Consider the following 22402-nt stretch of genomic DNA (forward strand, 5'->3'; position numbering starts at 1 on the left):
AAACTGGAAATCGCATGTGTGTATATGTATGAAGTCGCATGATATATATTAAAGTGAATGAAGGTTTTAATGAAATCGCATGTTTATATTTTAGAAATTGCATGCTGTATTTTTTTTACAATCGCATGTTGAATATATTATAATATATATATATATATATATATATATATATATATATATATATATATATATATATATATATATATATATATATATATATATATATATATATATATATAGAACAAATATCCGTTAGGAACCACCCTTTATTGCGAGAACCAATTTGAACACAACCAAAAATACCTAAAAATAGCTAAAAAACACACAAAAATATTTTTTTAATATTTTTTATAAAAAATCACTACTTTTAGTAGCCAAATTTTTTTTTAAAAAATTTGTATGTTTTTTTTTTATTTTTTTAGGTTTTTTGGGGGTTTAGTTTTTAGCATTTTAGCTTGGGGGGTTTAGGTTTTTTGGGGGTGGGGGAGGGGGGTTTAGGTTTTTTGGGGGGGTGGGAGAGGGGGGTTTAGGTTTTTTGGGGGGTGGGGTGAGGGGGTTAGGTTTTTTTTGGGGGGGGGGGTGGGGGTTAGGTTTTTTTAGGTTTTTTTAGCTATTTTAGGTTGTGTTCACATTGGTTCTTGCGGTTCTCGCAATAAAGGTGGTTCTCGCATGAACCTTACCCTATATATATATATATATATATATATATATATATATATATATACACATACATATATATACATATATATATATATTGGGAGGTTCAAATGAGAAGAATTTTTTTGTAAGAATAAAAAGAACAAGTTTTAAACCAATAGAAATGCTTCATTTAATATGTGTATTTAATGTTATTGAAAAGGGCATATGGGTAAATTTGAAATTGTAGTTAATTAGCTAATTAATTAAACTTGTAACTCATTTTTAATTATACTCTTTTCAAAATAAAATAATTTATGGTGAAAGACAATTTTCGACATATGTAGGATAAATTTTGAAATGTGTATGAAACATTTAGATATGCGTAGGGTAAATTCCGATAAGTGTAAGATATATGTAAGATAATTTTTGAAATGTGTAGGATAATTTTTGTTTTTTTTTCTTTATTAATGATAGATAACATAATTAATGGGAGGAGTTATAAACTATTTAATGTTTTACCATTATGTCATTTCTTCTTTTTCTTCTCACATTAAATTTCTTCTCAAATGAACCTTCCCCTATATATATATATATATATATATATATATATATATATATATATATATATATATATATATATATATTCGCATGTTATATTTATATTTTACAAATCGTATGTTGAAGAATTAAATCGCACGTTGAAAATACAATCGCGTACGCAATGTATGTTAAGCCATTTTGTATGTTAACTGGCCTATATATATATATGGTCAGGATTTAGGGAAAACAGTGAGAAATGTGAGAACATTTATGGATTGTCAGATCAAAACAATTTATGGCTGAGATTGCACTGTGGCGTTTTCGTAAATAACATAAACTTTTTAAAGTGTACGCACTTCAAGAAGGGCAAAGAGGTAAATGTACATCTACAAAAACACATCAAACATGACCGAAACATATATACTTCCCCCAGAGAAACCTCCTCTCATACGAAAAATGCGAAAACCCTAGAAAACGTGAAACAACAAATATTATGGTGTCGAAAGATCAAACCAGATCCAGAGGTAAAAATAATAGTGAGTTAACTTCGATTTACATTGTGCTACTTTATGATGTTTTGGATGTTCTAATTTTAACAATAATTTGCAGTTTCTTTGAGTGTGGAAAGGGAAGGTTCATCTGCTCAAAAACGCCAAAACCCAACGAGCAATGAAAGAAGACAACAAGAGAACATGGTACAGATTGTTACTTTTTATGATATTGTAATACACTTTGATACTTTGCTACTAAACGCCAAAATTTGTATCGTTTGTTTAATATTGTAAAATGTATGAGAACGAAATTTCACATATATCATTTGTGTTATTAAACGCAATGTATCATCTGTGATTGTCTTATTGAAAAACATATATCATTCGGGTGTTATAAAATGCCAAAACATGTATCATTTGATAGATTTATTACTAAACGCCAAAACATGTATGATTTGTGTTATAAATGCCATGTGTCATCTGTTATTGTCTTGTTCAACGACATGTATGATCTATGATTGACTTATGAAAAACATGTATCATGTATGTTATTAAATGCCATAAAATAAAACTCCATGAATATTAATCATGTTTTATAGGCGAGGAGAGGTTGAGAGTGAGAATAAATGTGCATATAGGCAAAGCCCAGAACGCCAATAAGAGGAAGGCCTTAAGTCAGGATGTTGAGGTTGAGGAAGAACCATATTATGAGTTCAGTGGGGCTGGGGTTTTGTCAAGAGTAAAACCGAGTTTTTCGCTAGGTATTTGACCAAATAAGATCGTCCAGTTCCTATAGAACCTATCACTAAAATACCCCTAGAGAGAGAAAAGGCCAAGCGGTTGGGTACTGGTTGGTTGAAAATTACAATGAAAAGACAAACAACCTAAATGTTGGCAACAACACCGTGCATATGAATGAAGAATTGATAAACCCTTTAACGGGTATACCGAATGGAAGGGTGCCCGTGCAGATGAAAAAAAGGCCAACAACTAAAGACCACGTAGTGGCTGAGTGGACAGCACAGTTCGAAGGGTTTGACTGGATTGACAGACTAAGTGTGAAGCTCTACTTTGAAGACATTTTGTCTGTGATGCATAGCTTCGGGAGAAACTTCTTCCTAAATTTCCTTGTAGCATTCTTCACTATAATTAGGCATGCAAGTGATAATGCGGTCGACAACAGACAGTTCTTGCACAACGTTAAACCAAACGTTCAAATAAACCAAATGAACTGGTGTGGTTATATCATCCACTGCTTGAAAAACGCCAAAACCGCATGTTCTCCAACAAAGCATTACACATGGCCCTTGACCATACTTGCGGTAAGAATAAAACTCCCCTATATAACATATATCGTTTGTGTGTTATTAAACGCCAAAACATGTATCATTTGATAGATTTGTTACTAAATGCCAAAACATGTATCATTTGAAAATCTATTTTGTTACAGCTTGCCTTGGTGAACGATGCTTGCAATAGATAAAAATTGGACCGAAAAGAAGGATACCCAATTGAATAGGTTACAACAAAAACTCTTGACTTGTTTGAGGGTGCACTGGCAAAACGCCATGTTGGCAAAGAAGTAAAAAAGAAAACAGTTAAAAAGGCTAAGGAAGCCACACCCAAGAAAACGAAAAAAAATGCAAGTTATTGTTGATGAAGAAGCTGATGGTGATGATGTTGAGAATGAAGATGAAGATGAAGATGATGTTGACAATGTTGATGAGCATGTTGATAACGATGATGATGAGGTTGATGATGATGGTTTAGGGCACGATGATCATTATGATTATGTTGGGCTCCACCCTGATGTGCAAAACGCCATGCACATCAATGATGAGGATGAGAATGATGAAAATGAGAATGAAGAGAATTAGGATGAAGAGGCTTCACTTCAGAGGACGGTGAATGAGGATATAGAAAGCCGCGAAAGCCCTCAACATAACTATATCAAGCACGTCAATGACAGGCGCAACAAAAAAGGGCGAGGCCCACCATGGAAGTCGTCTGGCTATAGCGAGAGAAGCCCACCGGTGGAAGACGCACGCGTGACCATCAATCAGATCGTTATCGAAAGGAAGTCAAAAAAGAAAACATAGAGAAACAATGGACACCAATCACCAAGACTCATTCCAAGGTTTTATCCATCGAGAATCACTAGTTTAAGACTCCTCTACAGATGCGCAACAAAAGGGGGCAAGACCCAAACCTTTTTTGCGAGTATCATAAAGATACCAAACACCTGACAGATGATTGTATTAGTTTGAGGCAAGAGATAGAGCGAGCCCTGAAAAGTGGCAAACTTACACACTTGGTCAAGAACGGCAAAAGAGACACGCGCCAAACACAAAGGCGAGATGAAGGGCCAGATAACAAGAAACTCCGGAAGTTAGAGACGCACATGGTGCAAGGCGGCCCAAGAAGACCAAAAAATAATTACAACAAGCGTGTTCAGGATGATTCATGGTGCGAGAAGCAAGTAGTTTTCCCTGTTGTTAGGGGGACCACGAGAAAGAAGACCTATTGTAATCTTGGGCATATTTGGGCATTATCAAATTGATTACATCTTCATTAATTCCAAAAGCACAACAGATATCATTTACGAGCAATACTTCAATCAACTGCACCTGGAGGATAAGGCACGTCTAGAGCCGGTCGATTATCCCCTTAGCGAATTCTGTAACGAGGTTGTCTTTTCTTTGGGCCAGATATCTTTCCCAGTGCTACTGTCTGATAGGAGAAATTCTCGAATAGAAGAAGTCATGTTCATGGTCCTGCCAGCAAACTCTCGACACAACATCCTTTTGGGAAGGGAATCCCAGAGTGATTTTAGCATGATCTGCTCAGGACCTCATTCAGTGGTTGGTTTCCCAACAGAAACTTGGGTAGCCATCATTTATGCAAGCAAAGAGGTGCTCATGACCGACGATGCGCGTCCATTAAAAATAAGCAAGCCAACCCCGCGCGTAGAGGCAGAAAAGTGGGTCTTGAACAGAAAATATCCAGCACAGACAGTCACACTAGGTGCAACGATTTTTGAAACCACCCGCACGTTCCTTAAACAGTTATTGTTCAGGAACATAGACATTTTTTCCTGGACACCAACCGATATGGTTGGTGTTCCACGGCATGTTACAGAGCACCGGCTGAACGTCTCCAAAAACGCCAAACCAGTTATGCAGAAGAAGCGCAACCTGGGCCCAGAAAAGCATGAAGCCATGAAATAGCAGGTGACAGAACTGCTTAACGCAGGGATCATAAGAGAAGTGTGCTACCAGACCTGGGTCTCAAGCCCAGTAATGGTACCAAAAGGCAATGGCGAATGTGTGTCGATTATAAGGATCTCAACAAGGCATGTCCAAGGGATTGTTATTCGCTACCAGAGATCGACGAGAAAATTAATTCTTTAGCATCTTTTTGGTGGAAATTCTTTCTGGATTGTTATAAAGGGTATCACCAAGTCCAGATGGCAATACAAGATGAAGACAAGACAGCATTCCACGCGCCAATGGGTTTATATTGCTACACAAAGATGTCGTTTGGTCTACGCAATGCAGGAGCCACATACCAGAGGCTGATGAATGAGACATTCGGGGATGATATTGGCAAACATATCGAAGTGTACATGGATGACCTAGTCATCATGAGCAGGGAGGAAGACCAAGGGTCTGTTTGGTATGGGGTAATGGAATAGATGAGAGAATGGAATGGACGAGGTAATGGAATGGACAACGGAATGAAATGGATCATTCCATTCCCTTGTGATGTTTGGTTACTCATATGTGAATAGAATGAATTATTACTTTGTACAATTTGATAAACAAAAAAAGATGAATTAACGAAACACGACCGTATTAAAAACGACAAAAATATAATTGACTTAATAATAATAATAATAATAATAATAATAATAATAATAATAATAATAATAATAATAATATATTAATGATAAAAATTAGTAATAGATTTTTCATATATATTAATATTAGTATGAATATTAATAAATAAAAATACAAATATAATACAAATAAAAGTATAAGTATAATAATAATAATAATAATAATAATAATAATAATAATAATAAAAATAATAATAATAATAATAATAATAATAACAACAACAACATATTTCTTTCCATTCCTTGAGGGAATGTAAAAAAAACACCTACATACCAAGGAATGGAAATTATTGTATTAGGAAGGAGTTACATTCCCTTGGAATGCTCCATTCCATTACCACATGATAACCAAACATATTTATTTTCATTCCATCAGAATGATCCATTCCATTCCACCTTCCATTCCTTCATACCAAACGCTACCCAAATGTTGCAGAAAAAACCTTCGATACACTCCGCGGTCTCAACATCAAGCTAAATCTGGCTAAATGTTCTTTCGGAATGGAGGAAGGGAAGTTTTTGGGTTTCATTGTCACAAAAGATGGGTTTAAAGTGAACCCTGAAAAAGTGCAAGCCATTGAGCGTATGCCTTCCCCATCAACGATTAAAGAAATACAAGTCCTGGCAGGACGGTTAGCCGCGCTAAACCGCTTCCTCGCCAATCATGATGCAAAGTCATTCCCGTTCATCAAGACTTTACGAAATTGCGTCAAGAAGAACAAATTTCTGTGGACTCCAGAAGCAGAAGTCGCATTCAAAGAAATGAAGGAATGTTTAATGCGTCTTCCAACTCGTACAGCTCCAACAAAAGATGAACCGTTAGTCATGTATATATCAGCTTCTGAAAAGGCGGTAGGAGCAGTCTTATTGGCCGACCGGCAGGGTGTACAGACACCTGTATTTTACGTCAGCCGCACCTTGAACGACCCAGAAATGAGGTATTCAATGATGGAGAAGCTAGTCCTAGTTCTTATCCATGCTTCAAGGCGGCTACGTAGATATTTTTCAGGTCACGTCATCCATGTCCTGACAAACTACAATATCGGCAACATCATAGCAAGGCCCGAAATTTCTAGAAGATTAGAAAAATGGGCCATCGAGCTGGGTGGACATAGCATAGTTTTCAGGCCTAGACCGGCGATTAAAGGGAAAGTGTTAGCAGATTTCCTCAAAGAGGTACCAGATGATAAAGATCGTGAATGCAAGGCGATGGAGAAAGCCGACAAACAGTCTTCAGAGGAACCATGGTTATAGTACATGGACGACGCGTCCAATGAAGACGGTGTAGGAGCAGGGCTGAGGTTAGTAAGTCCTAATAAACATGAGCTCACATATACCATCTGCCTGGAATTCAAGAGTCTAAACAATGAAGCCGAATACGAAGCTTTCCTCGCATAATCAAGATGGGATTGAAAAATCTTGAAGCGCATGTAGACTCATTGTTGGTGGCAGGCCAAATCAACGATCAATATGATGCGAAGGGTGACGTCATGGCACTCTACCTCGAGCAGGCAAAGTCACTATTGCAGCATTTCAACTCTTTCAAGATCACACACATCAACATATGCTAAGAACGACAACAAAATAATTAATGCTATTGAGGATGAGAATGAAGAAGAATATCCTAAACTTTCAGAATACTGTTTTTTAGTAACTGTTCCTGAACTAATGTATGTTATGCAGGGATTGGGGGACAAAGCAAGATGGCCGAAAAAGAATCCGAAAATTGCTGATTGGAAGGACAAATCAAAGTGGTGTGCCTTTCATGAATATTTTGGGCACATGACAGAGGATTGTATATCCTTGAGAAAAGAGATCAGCTACTTACTAAGTAAAGTTTACCTAAAGGAACTTCTTGGCAGAAAAAAGAACAAGACTCAGGATACTGATAGGAATCCTGAAAGAGCTACACCTCTGCCACACCGGATGCAAAGATAATCAACTTCAACTTCGGAGGATCCGACATATGTGGAACTTCTTACTCTGTGGCCAAAAGACATGCTAAAGAGGCTAAAGCAGAAAGGGGAGATAAGCCAACTAGAATGACAATGCTCACGGATGATAAAGTGATAACTTTCAAAAATGATGATCGGGATAACATCCATGATCCCCATCATGATGGGTTGGTAATTACTTTATATGTTGCTAACCATTTTGTCTGCAGGATACTGGTAGATAATGGGAGCTCAGTCAATATCATCCAGTTGGAGACTTTGAAGAGGATGAATATCCCGGAAACTGAGATTACTTCAAAATCCACTGTACTCGTAGGATTCGGTGGGGAAACGAAGAACACTATTGGGGAAATCAAGCTACATGTCTATGTTGAAGAGATGAACTCGTTACAACGCTTCTGTGTTATGGATTCATTATCCTGCTACAACATAATATTAGGCAGGCCTTGGATTCATGACATGAAAGTCGTATCCTCCACTTACCACCAATGTATAAAGATACCTACTCCTTGGGGAGTGGTTAAGGTTGAAAGTGACCAGCAAGAAGCAAAAGAGTGTTACTCTTCCTCGATAAAGGCATCAGCAAAATCCTGAGAAGGATAGCAATCAAAGATACAAGCACAGGATATTATGGAAGCTTCCGAACAGGGTTTTAAGAAAGTCATCCTTGATGAATATAATCCAGATATCTCAGTGCTTGTAGGAGTCAATATCCCTGAGGATATTGAGAAACAACTTATTAACTTTTTAAAATGCAGGATGTCAACATTTTCCTGGAAGCATGAGGATATGACAGGTATATCAAAGGATATTATAACCCATAAACTTGGAATTGATAAATCTTTCAGGCCGGTTCAACAAAAAAGAAGAAAGTTCGCTCCTGAAAGGAATGCTATCATCCAAGAAGAGGTGGAAAAGATGTTAAAATCGAAGAGGATAAGGGAGGTTAAATTCCCAAAGTTGTTAGCAAATGTAGTGGTAGTGCAGAAGAAGAATGGGAAATGGAGAGTCTGTGTTGTTACACATTTCCACTACCTCACATTGACTCCATGATAGATGCAACTGCTGGACACGAAATGCTAACTTTCATGGATGCATCCTCAGGATTTCAACAAATCCAAATAGAACCATCTGACCATGAGGATACAGCATTTATGACACCTACAGGTATATATTGTTATACTGCTATGTCATTTGGTTTGAAAAATGCAGGTGCAACATATCAGAGGCTAGTCAACATGATGTTCAAGGATAAATTGGGGGATACTATGGAAGTATACATCGACAATATGGTGGTGAATCTACAAAAGCTGAGAATCATCTCCAAGACTTGGAAAGTGCCTTCAATATCCTGGACCAGTATAACATGAAACTGAATCCTGCAAAATGCCACTTTGGAGTGGTGGCAGGAAAGTTCTTGGGATATATGATAACCAAAAGAGGAACAGAGGCAAGCCCGGAGCAGATCAGAGCTATTCTAGATCTCAAATCCCCATCCAACATGAAAGAATGTTCAAAGATTAACTGGAAGGGTAGCAACATTAAACAAATTCATATCAAGATCCTCTGAAAAATGTAAAGAATTCTATGATATCCTGAAAAAGAACAAGAAATTCGAATGGGGAGAAAAACATGAAGCTGCTCTACAAGCATTAAAGCAGTATCTCTCAAGTGCACCTCTACTAATGAAGCCTAAAGATGGTGAACCCCTATCTCTATATCTTACAGTGTCAGGAAATGCAGTAAGTACAATCTTTGTTAAAGATCATGAAGGTCAGCAGTATCCTGTCTATTATGTTAGTAAAAGTTTATTAGATGCTGAGACTAGATACTCTCATCTAGAAAAATTAATATTAACTTTAGTTATGGCATCAACTAAACTTAGACACTACTTTGAAACACATAGGATACATATTAAATCCAACTATCCTATTAAAAATGTCCTTAGAAAACCTGAGATGTCTGGTAGAATGGCAAAGTGGTCTGTGAAACTAAGTGCTTATGATTTAGTGTATAAACCTAGGAATGCTATAAAGTCTCAGGCGTTAGGAGACTTTGTGGCTGATTTTAGTAGCGATATACAAGAAGAAGCTGATCTAGAAGTACAACTAAGTGAGCGCTCAGAATTTTGGACACTACATACTGATACTGATGGTGCGTCCAATCTAAGAGGTGTAGGATTAGGAATTCTACTAAAATCACCACAGGAGGACATGTTATCCCAAGCCATTAGATGTGAGTTTACTGCTACGAATAATGAAGTTTAGTATGAAGCTTTAATAGCAGGATTAGAAGTAGCCAAGGATATGAATATTAAATGTTTACAAGTATATGTTGATTTCTTGTTAATTACTACCCATTTCAATGGATCTTATGCAGGTGCGAAGTTTCCACCTGTTTGACCGTAGATGAATGAAGAACTTCACACTTCAGGTGCGAAGTTTCCACCTGTTTAACCAAAAAAAAAAAACGTGTATGAAGTGTGTACATTTAACTAAATTGTTATAGTGTACGTTCAACAATTACAACAAAAGCCACGCAGCTTACCAAAAGTCAGCAACTTCCAACATCCTCCAGTTAAAAAAACTAACCACAAACTGAACATTAACCACATATACATATAGATGCATTCCTACATTCATATCTAAAAGCATGAGTTGATTGTCTTCAAGTGCAGAGCAACACATTTTGGTTCGGGGATCACGAACATTTTTGTGGGAGTGTTTCAAAGGCAGATACGGTGTTTTCAAATTTGATACGGTGAAGAGGTGCCCCACTTTGCTTGATGGCACATGCTTGCTTGTCTTCCAGAGGGCACCGAGCCTTCAACATTGAAAATACGTGATTGTTCAAACGTCTCGCTTTCTTCATAGCTTCTAGTAGCACTTCCCATCCCTGTAGATATAAGAGTTATAAATTTAATGCCCACAAAAGGAATAGAATCCTTATTATATTGGTTTTAAAAATCGTCTCTAAGGCACGAAGTGGACGACGGCATTAGAAAAGCACCTCAGGTCCTTGAGGCATCCGAGTCAAAACTGGGGTATGTATGAGGGTGATATATAAAAACAACCAAGGGAATGGTTCGCTTGATAAAAAGGCTGATATGTAAAAGAGATGAGACAGATGCGGCTTTTGGTTGCATATAAAGCTTATTCAGTTATATAGAGCAATGTCTCACTTAAGTAAAGCTCACGCCTTGGGTTTCGGGACCTTAACCCCTTGGAGCGTCGCGCGCTTTTTAAAACCACGATTTTTATCGGTTAATCTTTTTCTGTTTTGTGCATCTTGTAGACCAACAGGTAGCATTTTATCGATTGCATTCCCACAAATTTACAAATAATGAACAAATAGGTTATCAGAACCTGAGATAAGTGAGGAGTCTTATTTGATGATCCAGTTGAAGCACTGTCAACTTCCGCAATATTCAAGACTTGATAGGAAAAGTCAAAGAGCTCAAAATGGAGCTGTTGACCAAGTAAGTAGATTATTGTGCAACCGCCCCATGCCACAGAATCCCCCAACAATTCATAGTTGTTTGGGGGTGCCTGCATACAATCTTCCAGGTACTCCTGCAATTACCCAATAATTTTTAACATGTTTAGGCATAAAGGTGTTGTAACTTATGCTTTGGGGGTTTGTCAAAAAAAAAAAAGTTCGAATTTTTTACTTTTCACCCAAAACTATTTGATTCTTTACTTTTAACTCAAAACTATTTGATTTTTTTACTTTTGACCCCAAAACTTTTCATCTTTACTTGTAACACTAAACTATTTGACTTTTTTAACTTTTGACCCCAAAACTTTTCATCTTTTGCAGTTTAACCTCACAACTTTTTTACTTTCAACTTTGGTTCTCTATACTTTTCATTTTCGCAAAATTTTTGTTTTACGTTCCATTCTAAATTTTGCGAGTTAACACGGCGCAACGTGCGTGTGTGGTTAAACGTTTTTACGTCGTCTATTTTTTCCCGTTTGACAAGTTCATCGTAACGCGCGGGTCCTAGATCGACTTAGTTATTCTTTTATATGTTTTATGTTTCGATTTAGTTTCTTCGCATTAACACGCCGCAACTTCAGTGTTGGTGGTCGCTGGCAGTAGTGTGGCACTAGTATCCGCCCCCACCGCAACGCGGGGGGGCTTAATACTAGTTAAATATAAATTACAAATGCAGCAAAAAAAAATAATTTTTAAAATAAACTCTATATGCTGATTATTTATTAAACAAAAACGTAACCCATCCATTTCGACCCATTACCCAACCCGTCTGATCCGTTGAAGTAGTAAAACAGTGATGGTCACTTACTATCTGGAGACCACTAAAAATACGATAAAAATCCTTTGATGTGGTAATGTCAATGAAGCCAGTCTTTGGTGCAGCACTCCATTTGGTGCAATATTTATCAAGTGCAGCACTTGTGAAAGCAAGGGCGTACTCAAGCACACTTCCAGTATTTAAGTTAGCCTTGTACAATAAATCTGCAACAAACAAACAGTTGACACGCTAAAATACTCCAAGATTGTTGGATTTACAAAAGCAAACCAACAAATTATCATAGGATTTGGGAGTGTCTATTGTTAGCATACCAGCAGCTTCCGCCTGTTTTGACATCGTGTAAAACGGTGCAGGATTTACATGGTTGCTTGAAACAGTAGCAGCAGTGGCTGACTTGAAGAGAGTGACAATAGGGCTATTTCCATCTTCTTGCGATTGTAGTATTTGACCGTCTGTACCAGGTATTAACCCTAACCATGAGGCTACTTGCATGAACTGAGTTGTGTCAACTTCTCTCTGTTCAACATCAGTATTGGAAGAACAAGAATCAGATATTTATCTATTTAGAAATATGTAACTGAATCTTGTTTTTAACAATGGGTAAGGCCAAATGGGAAATGCATCAAGGGCTTGTAGGAGGCAAAACTAGTCAAAAACTAGGGTTTGTAGGAGGCAGATATGTAAAAAAAACCAAGGGATGAAGAAATTATGAAAGGTTTACTTGATAAAAAGATCGACATGTAAAACAGGTGAGAGACACGGCTTCTGGTTGTAAATAAAGTTTGTTTGGTTGTACATAAAGCAACTCCTCGCATACGTGATGCACGTGCCTCAGCTATTAAGTAAATGACAACTCACCAAGACGATATCAAGCAGCCCCATCCAATATAAAGCACTTCCAACTTCCTTAATCCCATGTAAAATCTCTGATTTAAGTTCGGCTTTGGATTGCCACTTAAGAAGTTCTTTCACAAGCCTCATACACCCTAAACAAAGAATACTTCAGCTGGGTCCCACTATAAAAACTTCAACATTTTCTTTTATCATATTTAAAGCATGGACCGTTTATACACCTGTTACACCGCCATCAAACGGAAGCAAACCGATAGACTTTGGCAGTGCTTCTTGCAATCCAGTTATCATTGGTTCAAGGGTTGTTATCTGAATCAGTTATAGCTAACAATTAGACCATAAAAGTAATCAAACGACCAGAAGAAACAAGTATTTCATTATCCGTAAATATAATACATAAGATAGATGCACACTAAGACCATCTCATAATGCTTTTACTTTTACGAAATCCATATTACTCCAAACTAATGAAAATATTACTACAATTATGTAGATACCTTGGTTGAAATATGATCCAGTAATGCTCGAATGAGCCATGGCAGTGATCTAGTACCCAGAAGCCGTACAATAGAGAACATGTGAGGTAACCCAAAGAACCCACTATGCAATCGAGCAAAGCTTTGGTGTGCTGAGTTCAACTCCTAAAATCCCACAGAGTAATAAGTTAAGTAAAATGGAAAAAGAAAGACAAGACGGTTATGATTTTATGTAGTAAATTCTTACTGGAGTTCCACAATAGAAGTTTGGCTTGGCATATGGAACTGATGGTTTCTGAACAGGAGCAGATGGTACTTTGGATGATCGAACAAAGCGTTGAGTTGTATTACATAGGATGAAGTTTGGTAAAAAATCATTTTGCATCTCCGTCCAAATCTAGGATAAAGCAAACATAATGTTACAGAAAGTCAAAATTACCCTTCTAACATTGGATTAAAGTTACATATATAGCATAAGGTAATCAACACTAAGAAAGGTCTAGAGGAACTAATTATCAGTTCCCGACTTTAACAAAGACAAACATAAGTGAAATATGTAACAGCATGGCATTTCATTAATGTAGTAACAACAACAACAACAACAACAACAATAATAATAATAATAATCAAGAAAGTACCCGACATCCATATTTGAAAGTGATATAAAGATAAAACAATGGAGGTAGGAAAATATTGTTTTTAAACCTGAGAAGCAAGTCGACTTGAGTAGGAAACAAGAGAGACATTTTCCATCATCTCACTTAACATGATACTGAAAGAATCTATAGTGAGATCCCGTGACAAGAATTCGTGAGTCATTTGTAAGATTTCCAATAGTTTTTCTAGCTCCTGCATGGAAGTAAAAAAAAAAAAAAAACATATCAAATCACAACAAAAATATACAAAGTATTAAGTACCCATTACAAAGATTTAGAACAAGGAAAAAAAATAAAGAGTTACTTACAACTATAGCACACAAGTCCTGTGATTCAAAACGATCAAACAAAAACTCAAGGTTGTCTCTAAATATTTTGTTCATCCTCTCAGCAATCAAACTCCTCAAGTTGATCGTCCTTCCAAGTAACTGTAAATCATAAATTAGATATGTGATAATGTGTCAGATTAATAAACAGGTAGCAGCATTGCTCTATAGACTACATATACACATCTTCTGTTTTTAAAATTTTTTACTTTACTTTCAAAGCTCTTGTGTCAACACCGCATATGGCATCAAGTTTACATCACAAAAAGGCCTTACAAGATGCCCACTTTATGAAATAAAAAGAGTAAACAATAAAAGAAGATGATATAAAGACTAGAGCCTATAATATTCTTACCTTGACCCTTTTCATGTTTAGTAGGGCAGTGAATCTCATTGGACGAACAGAAAACTTTTCTCCATTATCCAGTGTGAAGAGGAATGAAGGATCAAGGAGCTCGCTGAAAAAAAACGGTAGCAAATTTGTAAAAATTATATTTCTACAACTTAGTTACACAACAAAAAATGCAAAGGGATGAGATTACCTAGCAGCCCAACTTTTGTAATGTGTAAATATAGCCTCACACAATCTTGACACAAAGATATCAAAACAGTTATCCACCTGCATATAATAAAGATTATAAATGCACCGGTTAATAAAATACAGAAAGTCAAACACAAGGTAATCTGGTCAACAAACCCATTTAGTAAATTACCTCAGCTTCAATCTCATCATAGAGAAACCGTTGCTTGAGCACAACAAGGGCATGCTGAGCAGAATCATTGTATATGTCAAATGGCATCAAAACACTTTCAAGAAGACCACCATTTTGTGACTCCAATACGTGATCCACCAACATCCAAGGAAGAGAGCAATCAATGGGAAACTGCAACAATAAGTAATATACAAAAACTTCAAATATTACCGACTTGTGACCCAAACCCGTTATGATCCGTCACCTAACTCACTCATTTTTTCACATCTTTTTTCAGATGGTTACATACAATTGTTGAAATTTCTTACACAGTGATGGTATCCTAGTGAATTATCAGTCTTACCTGAATAACACGAGAAGATTCCAAATAAAATTCTCTAAACCATAAGAAGCCAAGATCCGTTAACGTTGCAACAGTCACTGAAATATTATAAAATAAAAAATAAATTAATAAACAAAAGTTAGTGCAGCCATCATCAATGACTGAAAGCACAATGACTTGATAGAGAAATGAAGACTTTTTGCAGGTATATTCACTTTCCACTATACATATAAAGATTCAAAACCTCAAACTAAATCTTTTCCTTCCATAAGTCAAACATCAGAATATAAGAAAGTAGTATCTACTATAAAGTCAACAAGTTAAAGGGTATGGCACGAACCTGAATAGTCTAGAATATGTAGGAAAAAACTAAGCTTGTAGAAAAAGGTTTCCAGTTGTTTCAAATCATTTACAGGAATGTCAGAGCTACTATTCCCAAATAGCCCACCTGGCTTCCTCATGTTACCACCAGATACCACCTCATATATCAAAAACTGCAAGCAATGAACCTGAAAAAAAATGGAAAATAGGGTGACAGACTGTTCATGCTTATTATAAGAGACAAGAGCAGCACTAGATGTGGCAAAATGGGCTACTCTGATAATGGATCAAAATGGGTTTGGGTCCAAGTTTCTAACCATGTATTACTGATAATTGTTAGATTGGCCTGAAACAAATTTTGTCCGGAATTTTTTTGAAAAAAAATTGTGTCAAGTATGATTACAAAAGTTAAATTACTTCAATAATATTATATTTCAAAGAAGATTTAGAAGGTTACATTCGGACCTATAGCAAGAGATTATAGAATCCGAATGTTACAAGATTCAGTTACATTTTAAAAACAAAAGATTATTATTTACACCATGAGAAAAACTTCCACTCCTCCCACGATGCTATTTGCACCTTCGTTCTCTGCCTCATCCACTGGTACGACTCGTCCTTTATATCTTCAATTAGCTTGTAGACCGTATATACACGTTTGCCTAAATTAGACCATTTAACCCGTTTCTTTTTTAATTACGTTTTTCCCATTTTACCTGCTTAACCCGTTAGAGATACATTATACTCAAACTGGCCCATTTATGTAACCTATGTGTGTACACAAACAAATGTGGTTGACGCAAATTCAAAAATTCACCTGTGCAGCAGTTGGTGCAACTGCCCTTGGAAAAAAGAAGTTTCCTTTATTTTCTTCACCTCCATGTTGTGATGTTTGCAAATCCGATTCAGGCTTGGTAGTGTTAGCCATCCAATCTGCGGAAAGGGTTCGCATATCAGACAGTATCCTGAAAAAGATCAAAAGATATCATGTAGATTTATCACAAAAACAAAAAATCAGTTTTATAGTTAAATTATTAATACAACTACAAGCTAAAACAGTTTATGCGGACCTGCAAAGATCCTTTTTCTTTCTGAATGTTGTGCGTAACATGGCTGCTAATGTGTTTTGCACAAAATCTTGGACTTCAGCATGAACAGTTTCCCATAAGGCATCTGCTACTAATGTGTCACACCTCTGCATCATCGATCCAATGCTTTTTATGTAGCTCACAAGTTCAACTAAAGCTTTCCTTTCATCACCGGTGTAATTAAATCGTACCACCTGTGACAGAATACAAAATATGACTTTTATACGACAGAAGTAAAAGAGAGAACCGATGATAACACCATCCACAAGTAGCATAGTTCTTCAAAGTATCAACTAAAGGGATGTTTGGATGTGATTATGTGATATTGAATAATCATAATCAGATAATCAGCTGTAATAAACAGGTTGCAAATTACAGTATCGGATGTGCTTTTGTTGTTTTGAAGTAGAATATTCAGAATTTCAGATAACCAACAAATTTGGATTGTTTAAGATACTGAGAATTAAAAGTATCATAAATGCCATTTAGTGATGAAAAGTAGAGATGGTTTGCGAATTAGAATAAAATGATTCATACTAGACTAAATGAATGGGTAATTAAGTAATTTCACTTTGTTCTTAGATGATGAGATTTGATACAGTGTTGAGTATTTGACCCCTTAAATTCATCTAATCAAAAATCAGCCTTAACCGAATATCAAAAAATTATTACTGTGAATCAGTTTCAAATGTGAATCAAAACCCCACCTACAGAAAGAAATTCTTGCAACGTCTAAAATTTAAATCCATTATAAAAGTATAAAAGAAAAAAGAAAGAGTTGAGATATCAAAGTGCACTGGCTAAACTGAAAGTCGTTGAATTTAGGATCCAAAAACTGAAACACTATTCCTTGGGTCCTATCATTTTCTATTTATAATTTCTTCAGATTTTTTATATAGCAAGAAATTAAATAAAAACCTTTTCATAATCAGAAACTGATGTCATTTCAGCTGACTCGACAAAGTCCTTGCAAGGGCGTGAGAATTTCCATGCACATTGCTCCCAAATGCGACAACTCCATCGGCTTAAAAGCTGAAAACCTTCAACAACCATATCATACATACACCCTTTGACTTCCTTTGACCACTCAATATCTGCATTTTCAATCGTCTTCAATAGCGCTAGCTGCAAAAAGAAAAAAATGGCAAAGAAAATAATTATTAACACACTCACATACATATGTTAACACTTTAATAAACAGATTATCATGTCAAGAAACATAAAATATATAATAAGACGTTCACATGCATATACAAAAAGTAATCCAAAGAAATAAACACCTGATTCATAGCAGAAGCAAAACGGATAGTAAAGTCGTCATGCTCAGCACGAATTGCTCCAATGTGATTTATTATCAAATAATGTCGCTGATAAGTGAATCATGTCAAGGCAACTAATGCAAAATTAGCATAACAAAAACCAAATTCAATGGGTTTTTAAAACAGTGTCATAGAGAAACAAAGCCTGAAAAAACAATCTTCTAGGACAACTGGACAACATTATCTTATATCCAAATCAGTATTAATATCAATATATCTGTAGTATAAATTAAAAAGACAGTATACGGAGGATATTCATGCACTTCACGGGGTGGGAGTTCATGAGGAGCTGGAAGACTTAGCAAGCGGGTTTGTGCGGAGAATTTAGGGAAGTACATAGAAAGCTCCTTCAATATTGCAGCTGGTGAAAGATGAAGATCAGGGAATGCAGGAATCACTGGATCATTCTACAACAAATATATATTAATCATTTTAATCTATGTAGCAAATATAGTAAAAATATATTGTTATATGTCTCATATAAGTTGTATTATATATATGCTAGAGTCAGAAAAAGAATAGTATGTATACCTTGAAAATACTGATGAGTCTGTTCATCTTGACCCGCTTGTTGAGTGACTCGCTGTCTTTTTCCGATGATGTTGCTAAGACAACAAGAACAGGAAGAACACGAAGAAGAACATGTCTTTCAGGAAAAAGAAGTGCAAAATCCAATTCTAGGCACTCAGCTGCATACACAATCAGAACCTGAAGAATGTCTTCCACACTATCATTGGTCAAGGAACTCAAAAAAAATGTATCACTAAACCTAAACTAACAAGTGGTTGATAGTAATAATAATAAAGCACATTTTTGGTACAATGATAATACAGCTTTGTAGGATACTTGTTTACACGAAACATTTCAACATGCAAGTTCAATAAAATGGCCCACCTTGTGCTCAAGAAAATCTGCAAGCAATGTAATAGTTACTTTATGAAGTGACATATTAATCAATTTGAAAAAGTTCTCGAGTGTTAATTGGTAGTCATGAAAACCTGTAGATCGTCTAGCTCCTCTCTCATTGAATCCGTATCTTGCCACTGAATACTGACTTGAGTAAATGTCCTGATAAGCATGAAGCAATTCAGTTTACGTGTCTCTACTTACATGTTTTATATATACACTGAGATCTTTTTAGCTCCTTAGAAATTTAGCTATGTAAAGTTAGTAATGCCGCAATATCTTTGTTTTACCTTTTATACCAAGAGAAATCATTAGGTATACTGGCTTTTGCATTTTTTAGATGATCAAGTTGAACCAAAACATCAAGTAATTTTAACATGGACCAAAGATGAGTTACAGTGGGACCATTGATGCGTCTCTCAGGCCTTGAAAATCGTTGCATATCGGCTGCTAACTACATAATCAAAAAAAGTGGTTAGTGTCAAATTGTAAGGACACTTTAATGTCGATTTGTAAAAAGATTAAACTATGGAGCATAGCATACTTTAGATGCAGCTGATGCTTGCCATCTTTGTATCTCACGAAGCCGACTCATTTCCAAGTCTAGCACTTGATAAGTTTCTAGATATAAATCAGCTTGACTTTGCTTCATAGAATCTGGAAGCTGGCCATTACTTATAGATTCAGCTTATATAGACATTATTACATCATGCCATTATATAAATAAGAAAATAAATTCAGATAGTTTTCTTCAAAAAACCTGAGGAAGTGCTTTGACACAACTTCTATATGCATAAAGTACTGATACCATTTCCTTGCCTTCTTGTATAAGAGTATTCTACAGAAGACATATATAAGAAATAACCTAAGATGTATAAAATATAAGTTTCACAGAAAATTGTAGAGGGTATTGGATTAATAATAAATTAATAATTAGAGCCAAATGGAAGATCTGTTTGGGATATTGTTACGTGTTAATGAGCATATGCCCGGCAATTCAAAGATACAAAATAAAATGATATAAGAGGAAGATACCAGCTGATTTAGTGCTTTTGTGTCCTCTGATAAAGATAGCCGATATGCATGGACATCACTATACTCTGCAAAAAGGAGTAATGAGTGAAATAACTGATTATGAAAGAGACAGAATGCTTAATTACTTTCGTTGTTTTTTAGCAATTCTAAACACTCTGAATATGCATCTCAAAGAGGAAGGGAGATATATATGAAATCAACTTTTAGCAAATAAGAATTTCAATGTATACTAGACATGAGCACTGAGGTGACATGCAGTATTCTAGAATAGTGAATAGTAATGTAACTTGTCAATATATTCCATTCCAAGTATATATAATTAAGAAAACAACAGATACTTGCTATAAGACAAAATCTGCTTAATAGTACAGGCCACATAAAAATCGATTACAATTTACATGAAGTAATTACATACCAATTGGACTACTTGTTGCACCTCTTTCTGATGAAACCCACAATGCTGGGCCCTGGACCTCTGGTTGATCATCCTACAAAAGTAGTGACGGTAATAAACATAAGTTGATTGGTAATAAATATAACCCGCTTGCTTCATGAAGGAAATTTAAAATCATTTGTCTTGTTTAAAATAATCTATGCCAAGTAAAGTTGTACATATTTATCGATACACCAGTAAAGCAGACTCAGAGTGATGGAGCGCAGATACATGATAAAACCATTTGTTTAGATTTCCATGAAAGTCAACGAAAATAAAACCAACTTTACAGTTTACATGTTGAATATATAAACACAATGGCATATATATTCCTATCAAAAAACATTTTTAAGTTTCATACATCTACGTTCATTAAACTTTAACTACTGAAAGTAAAAACGCAAACCGGTAGTAGTAGTAATGGTAGTAATATCAACAACGATAATTATATTGGTAAGATCAAACGATCAATAACAATAAGAACAAACAAACAATTGTAATATATCTTATGATTATGATTATCATTATCAGTAATAACAGCGAACAACAACTATATCAAAAAACCTTACATTCCTACTTTTATTTTATCTTCTTTCCTACAAAACTCGTATGATTTGCATGTAAAATATGAAAGAGGGTTATGCTGGCAGATTTTGAGTTCGGTATCAGCATAACTGCATAAGTGAGCATAACCTTAAGGTACTTTATTTGTTGCTATGCAAGCTGAAACCAATTAAAAACAAAAGCTGTTTGGCAACATCTGGATGGTTAAGTGCTGAACCAGTAAGAGGTCTGAACCATTAAGTGCTGAACCAGTAAGAGGTCTGAACCATTAACACTATCTTCCCGGGTCATTTAACAGGGGGAGGGGAAGGAAAATTTTCTCTCCTAATCTCTCCAATTTGGGAGGATGAATATATGGTCATATTCGGTCATATTTTCTTCCCTTTTCCCTCCCCTCCCCCTGTTAAATGAATCTCGGGAACATGGTTTTTCATATTTTCATCTCTTTTCTCTCCCCTCCCCTTGTTAAGAGCTAGTATAAAGCTTAACCGTTCAGAGGAAAATGTCTGACCAATTCAGATTAGAGGTCTTAACCATTCAGACTCAGTATAATGTTTAACCATTCAGAGGCAATTGTCTGAACCATTCAGATATCTGCTCGTGAAACAAACAGTCTGAACCATTAAGTACTGAACCATTAAGATATCTGAACCATTAAGAGGCCCATTAAGAGGTAAACAAACAGCCCCAACTGCATATGGAAACTCTAAAACAGATGATTATTCCAACTGCATAAATCCATTAACATAATAACCAAATGCTAAGAAGAAACACTGTGCTCAATATCATAATTCACAAACAGAAATTAAACCACATTTCACTTTACCCTTTCATTTAAATTAGGGCTTTCATCATAACCTAATTGAACTATACAATATCAGCAGTAAGTTGACTAGATTTAAATTAACAAATCTGTTAGTTCCACAAATACTTGTAGCTACAATGCAATCGTTTACCGACATACATCCAATGAAAATGTAGAGAGAGCAGCAATTGCTTCTTCAACAGGAACAGCCATTGAAATCGAGTGTTTCCGATCTGTTAACAGGTGAATAAAGTTAAACCTGAAGCAAATTGAACGTTGTTCTTCAACGAATTGAGATTGATTGACAGTAGATAGTTGCTAATTGCTATTACCTGATGAAAAATCGGTGAGATGTGATCGAAATTGAGTGTTTGCTGGTACAAATACTTGAAGTTGAAGTCTAATGACGTCGTGGAACCCACATACACTGGCTTAACGAATTAGGTTGGTGCATTTTAGTTAGATTACTTCTTAAGACAACTTTGCTAGATCGAATGATGGGGGTTTTCAACAATATTTTGCCAACACTCGCACCAAATGAAACATTTCTCATTATTTTGGTTGTTGTCCATATACTTTTCTATTTTCTTTAACGGTAAATTTGAATCACTAATGGACTATCATCGTGACATCAGTGAAAGCATCCAATCTTATCTATCTCTACTAGGCTATAATGTCTAAACACTAATAAATCTGAGAAAAACCTCACTTATGGAAATCGAACTCATGACCTAATGGTCATAAGTCTTATCCCACCCCACTTCACATAACCAATGCGATATTTAAA

General features: G+C 35.8%; 1 protein-coding gene across 2 annotated transcripts; it reads right to left on the reverse strand.

Annotated features, from left to right (window-relative positions):
* Positions 1-9763: 9763 nt before the first annotated feature.
* On the reverse strand, positions 9764-22115 carry LOC110936815 (protein PIR). Of its 2 annotated transcripts, XR_002590297.2 has the most exons (31): positions 21948-22115; positions 21775-21848; positions 20229-20301; positions 19814-19878; positions 19539-19616; positions 19323-19442; positions 19069-19232; positions 18871-18940; positions 18719-18783; positions 18404-18599; positions 18128-18279; positions 17834-17927; positions 17472-17678; positions 16536-16747; positions 16283-16430; positions 15485-15653; positions 15166-15242; positions 14823-14993; positions 14652-14728; positions 14465-14567; positions 14092-14211; positions 13833-13976; positions 13375-13524; positions 13149-13292; positions 12873-12960; positions 12658-12785; positions 12111-12315; positions 11830-12002; positions 10889-11095; positions 10071-10418; positions 9764-9971 (listed from the first exon to the last, which is right to left on the reverse strand). XR_002590297.2 is itself a non-coding variant. In XM_022179222.2 (30 exons), the coding sequence occupies exons 2-30, from the start codon at positions 21826-21828 to the stop codon at positions 10224-10226; spliced, it is 3849 nt and encodes a 1282-aa protein (XP_022034914.1). In that variant the 5' UTR covers positions 21829-21848; positions 21948-22115; the 3' UTR covers positions 9778-10223. The 2 variants fall into 2 exon arrangements, 1 of the variants encoding a protein (XP_022034914.1); XM_022179222.2 differs by having other exon boundaries at positions 9778-10418.
* Positions 22116-22402: the final 287 nt, after the last annotated feature.

Source organism: Helianthus annuus, chromosome 8 (assembly GCF_002127325.2).
Source record: "Helianthus annuus cultivar XRQ/B chromosome 8, HanXRQr2.0-SUNRISE, whole genome shotgun sequence".
Taxonomy (NCBI): domain Eukaryota; kingdom Viridiplantae; phylum Streptophyta; class Magnoliopsida; order Asterales; family Asteraceae; genus Helianthus; species Helianthus annuus.

What these genes read in the sequence shown, in the direction of transcription:
- LOC110936815 (XM_022179222.2), bottom strand. Translation starts at nt 21,828, where the DNA reads ATGGCTGTTCCTGTTGAAGAAGCAATTGCTGCTCTCTCTACATTTTCA. An exon ending in GATTTCTCTTGGTATAAAAG is followed by an intron (nt 18,941 to 19,068) that starts GTAAAACAAAGA and finishes CATGCTTATCAG; the next exon opens with GACATTTACTCAAGTCAGTA. An exon ending in AGGAGCTAGACGATCTACAG is followed by an intron (nt 18,784 to 18,870) that starts GTTTTCATGACT and finishes CATTGCTTGCAG; the next exon opens with ATTTTCTTGAGCACAAGGTG.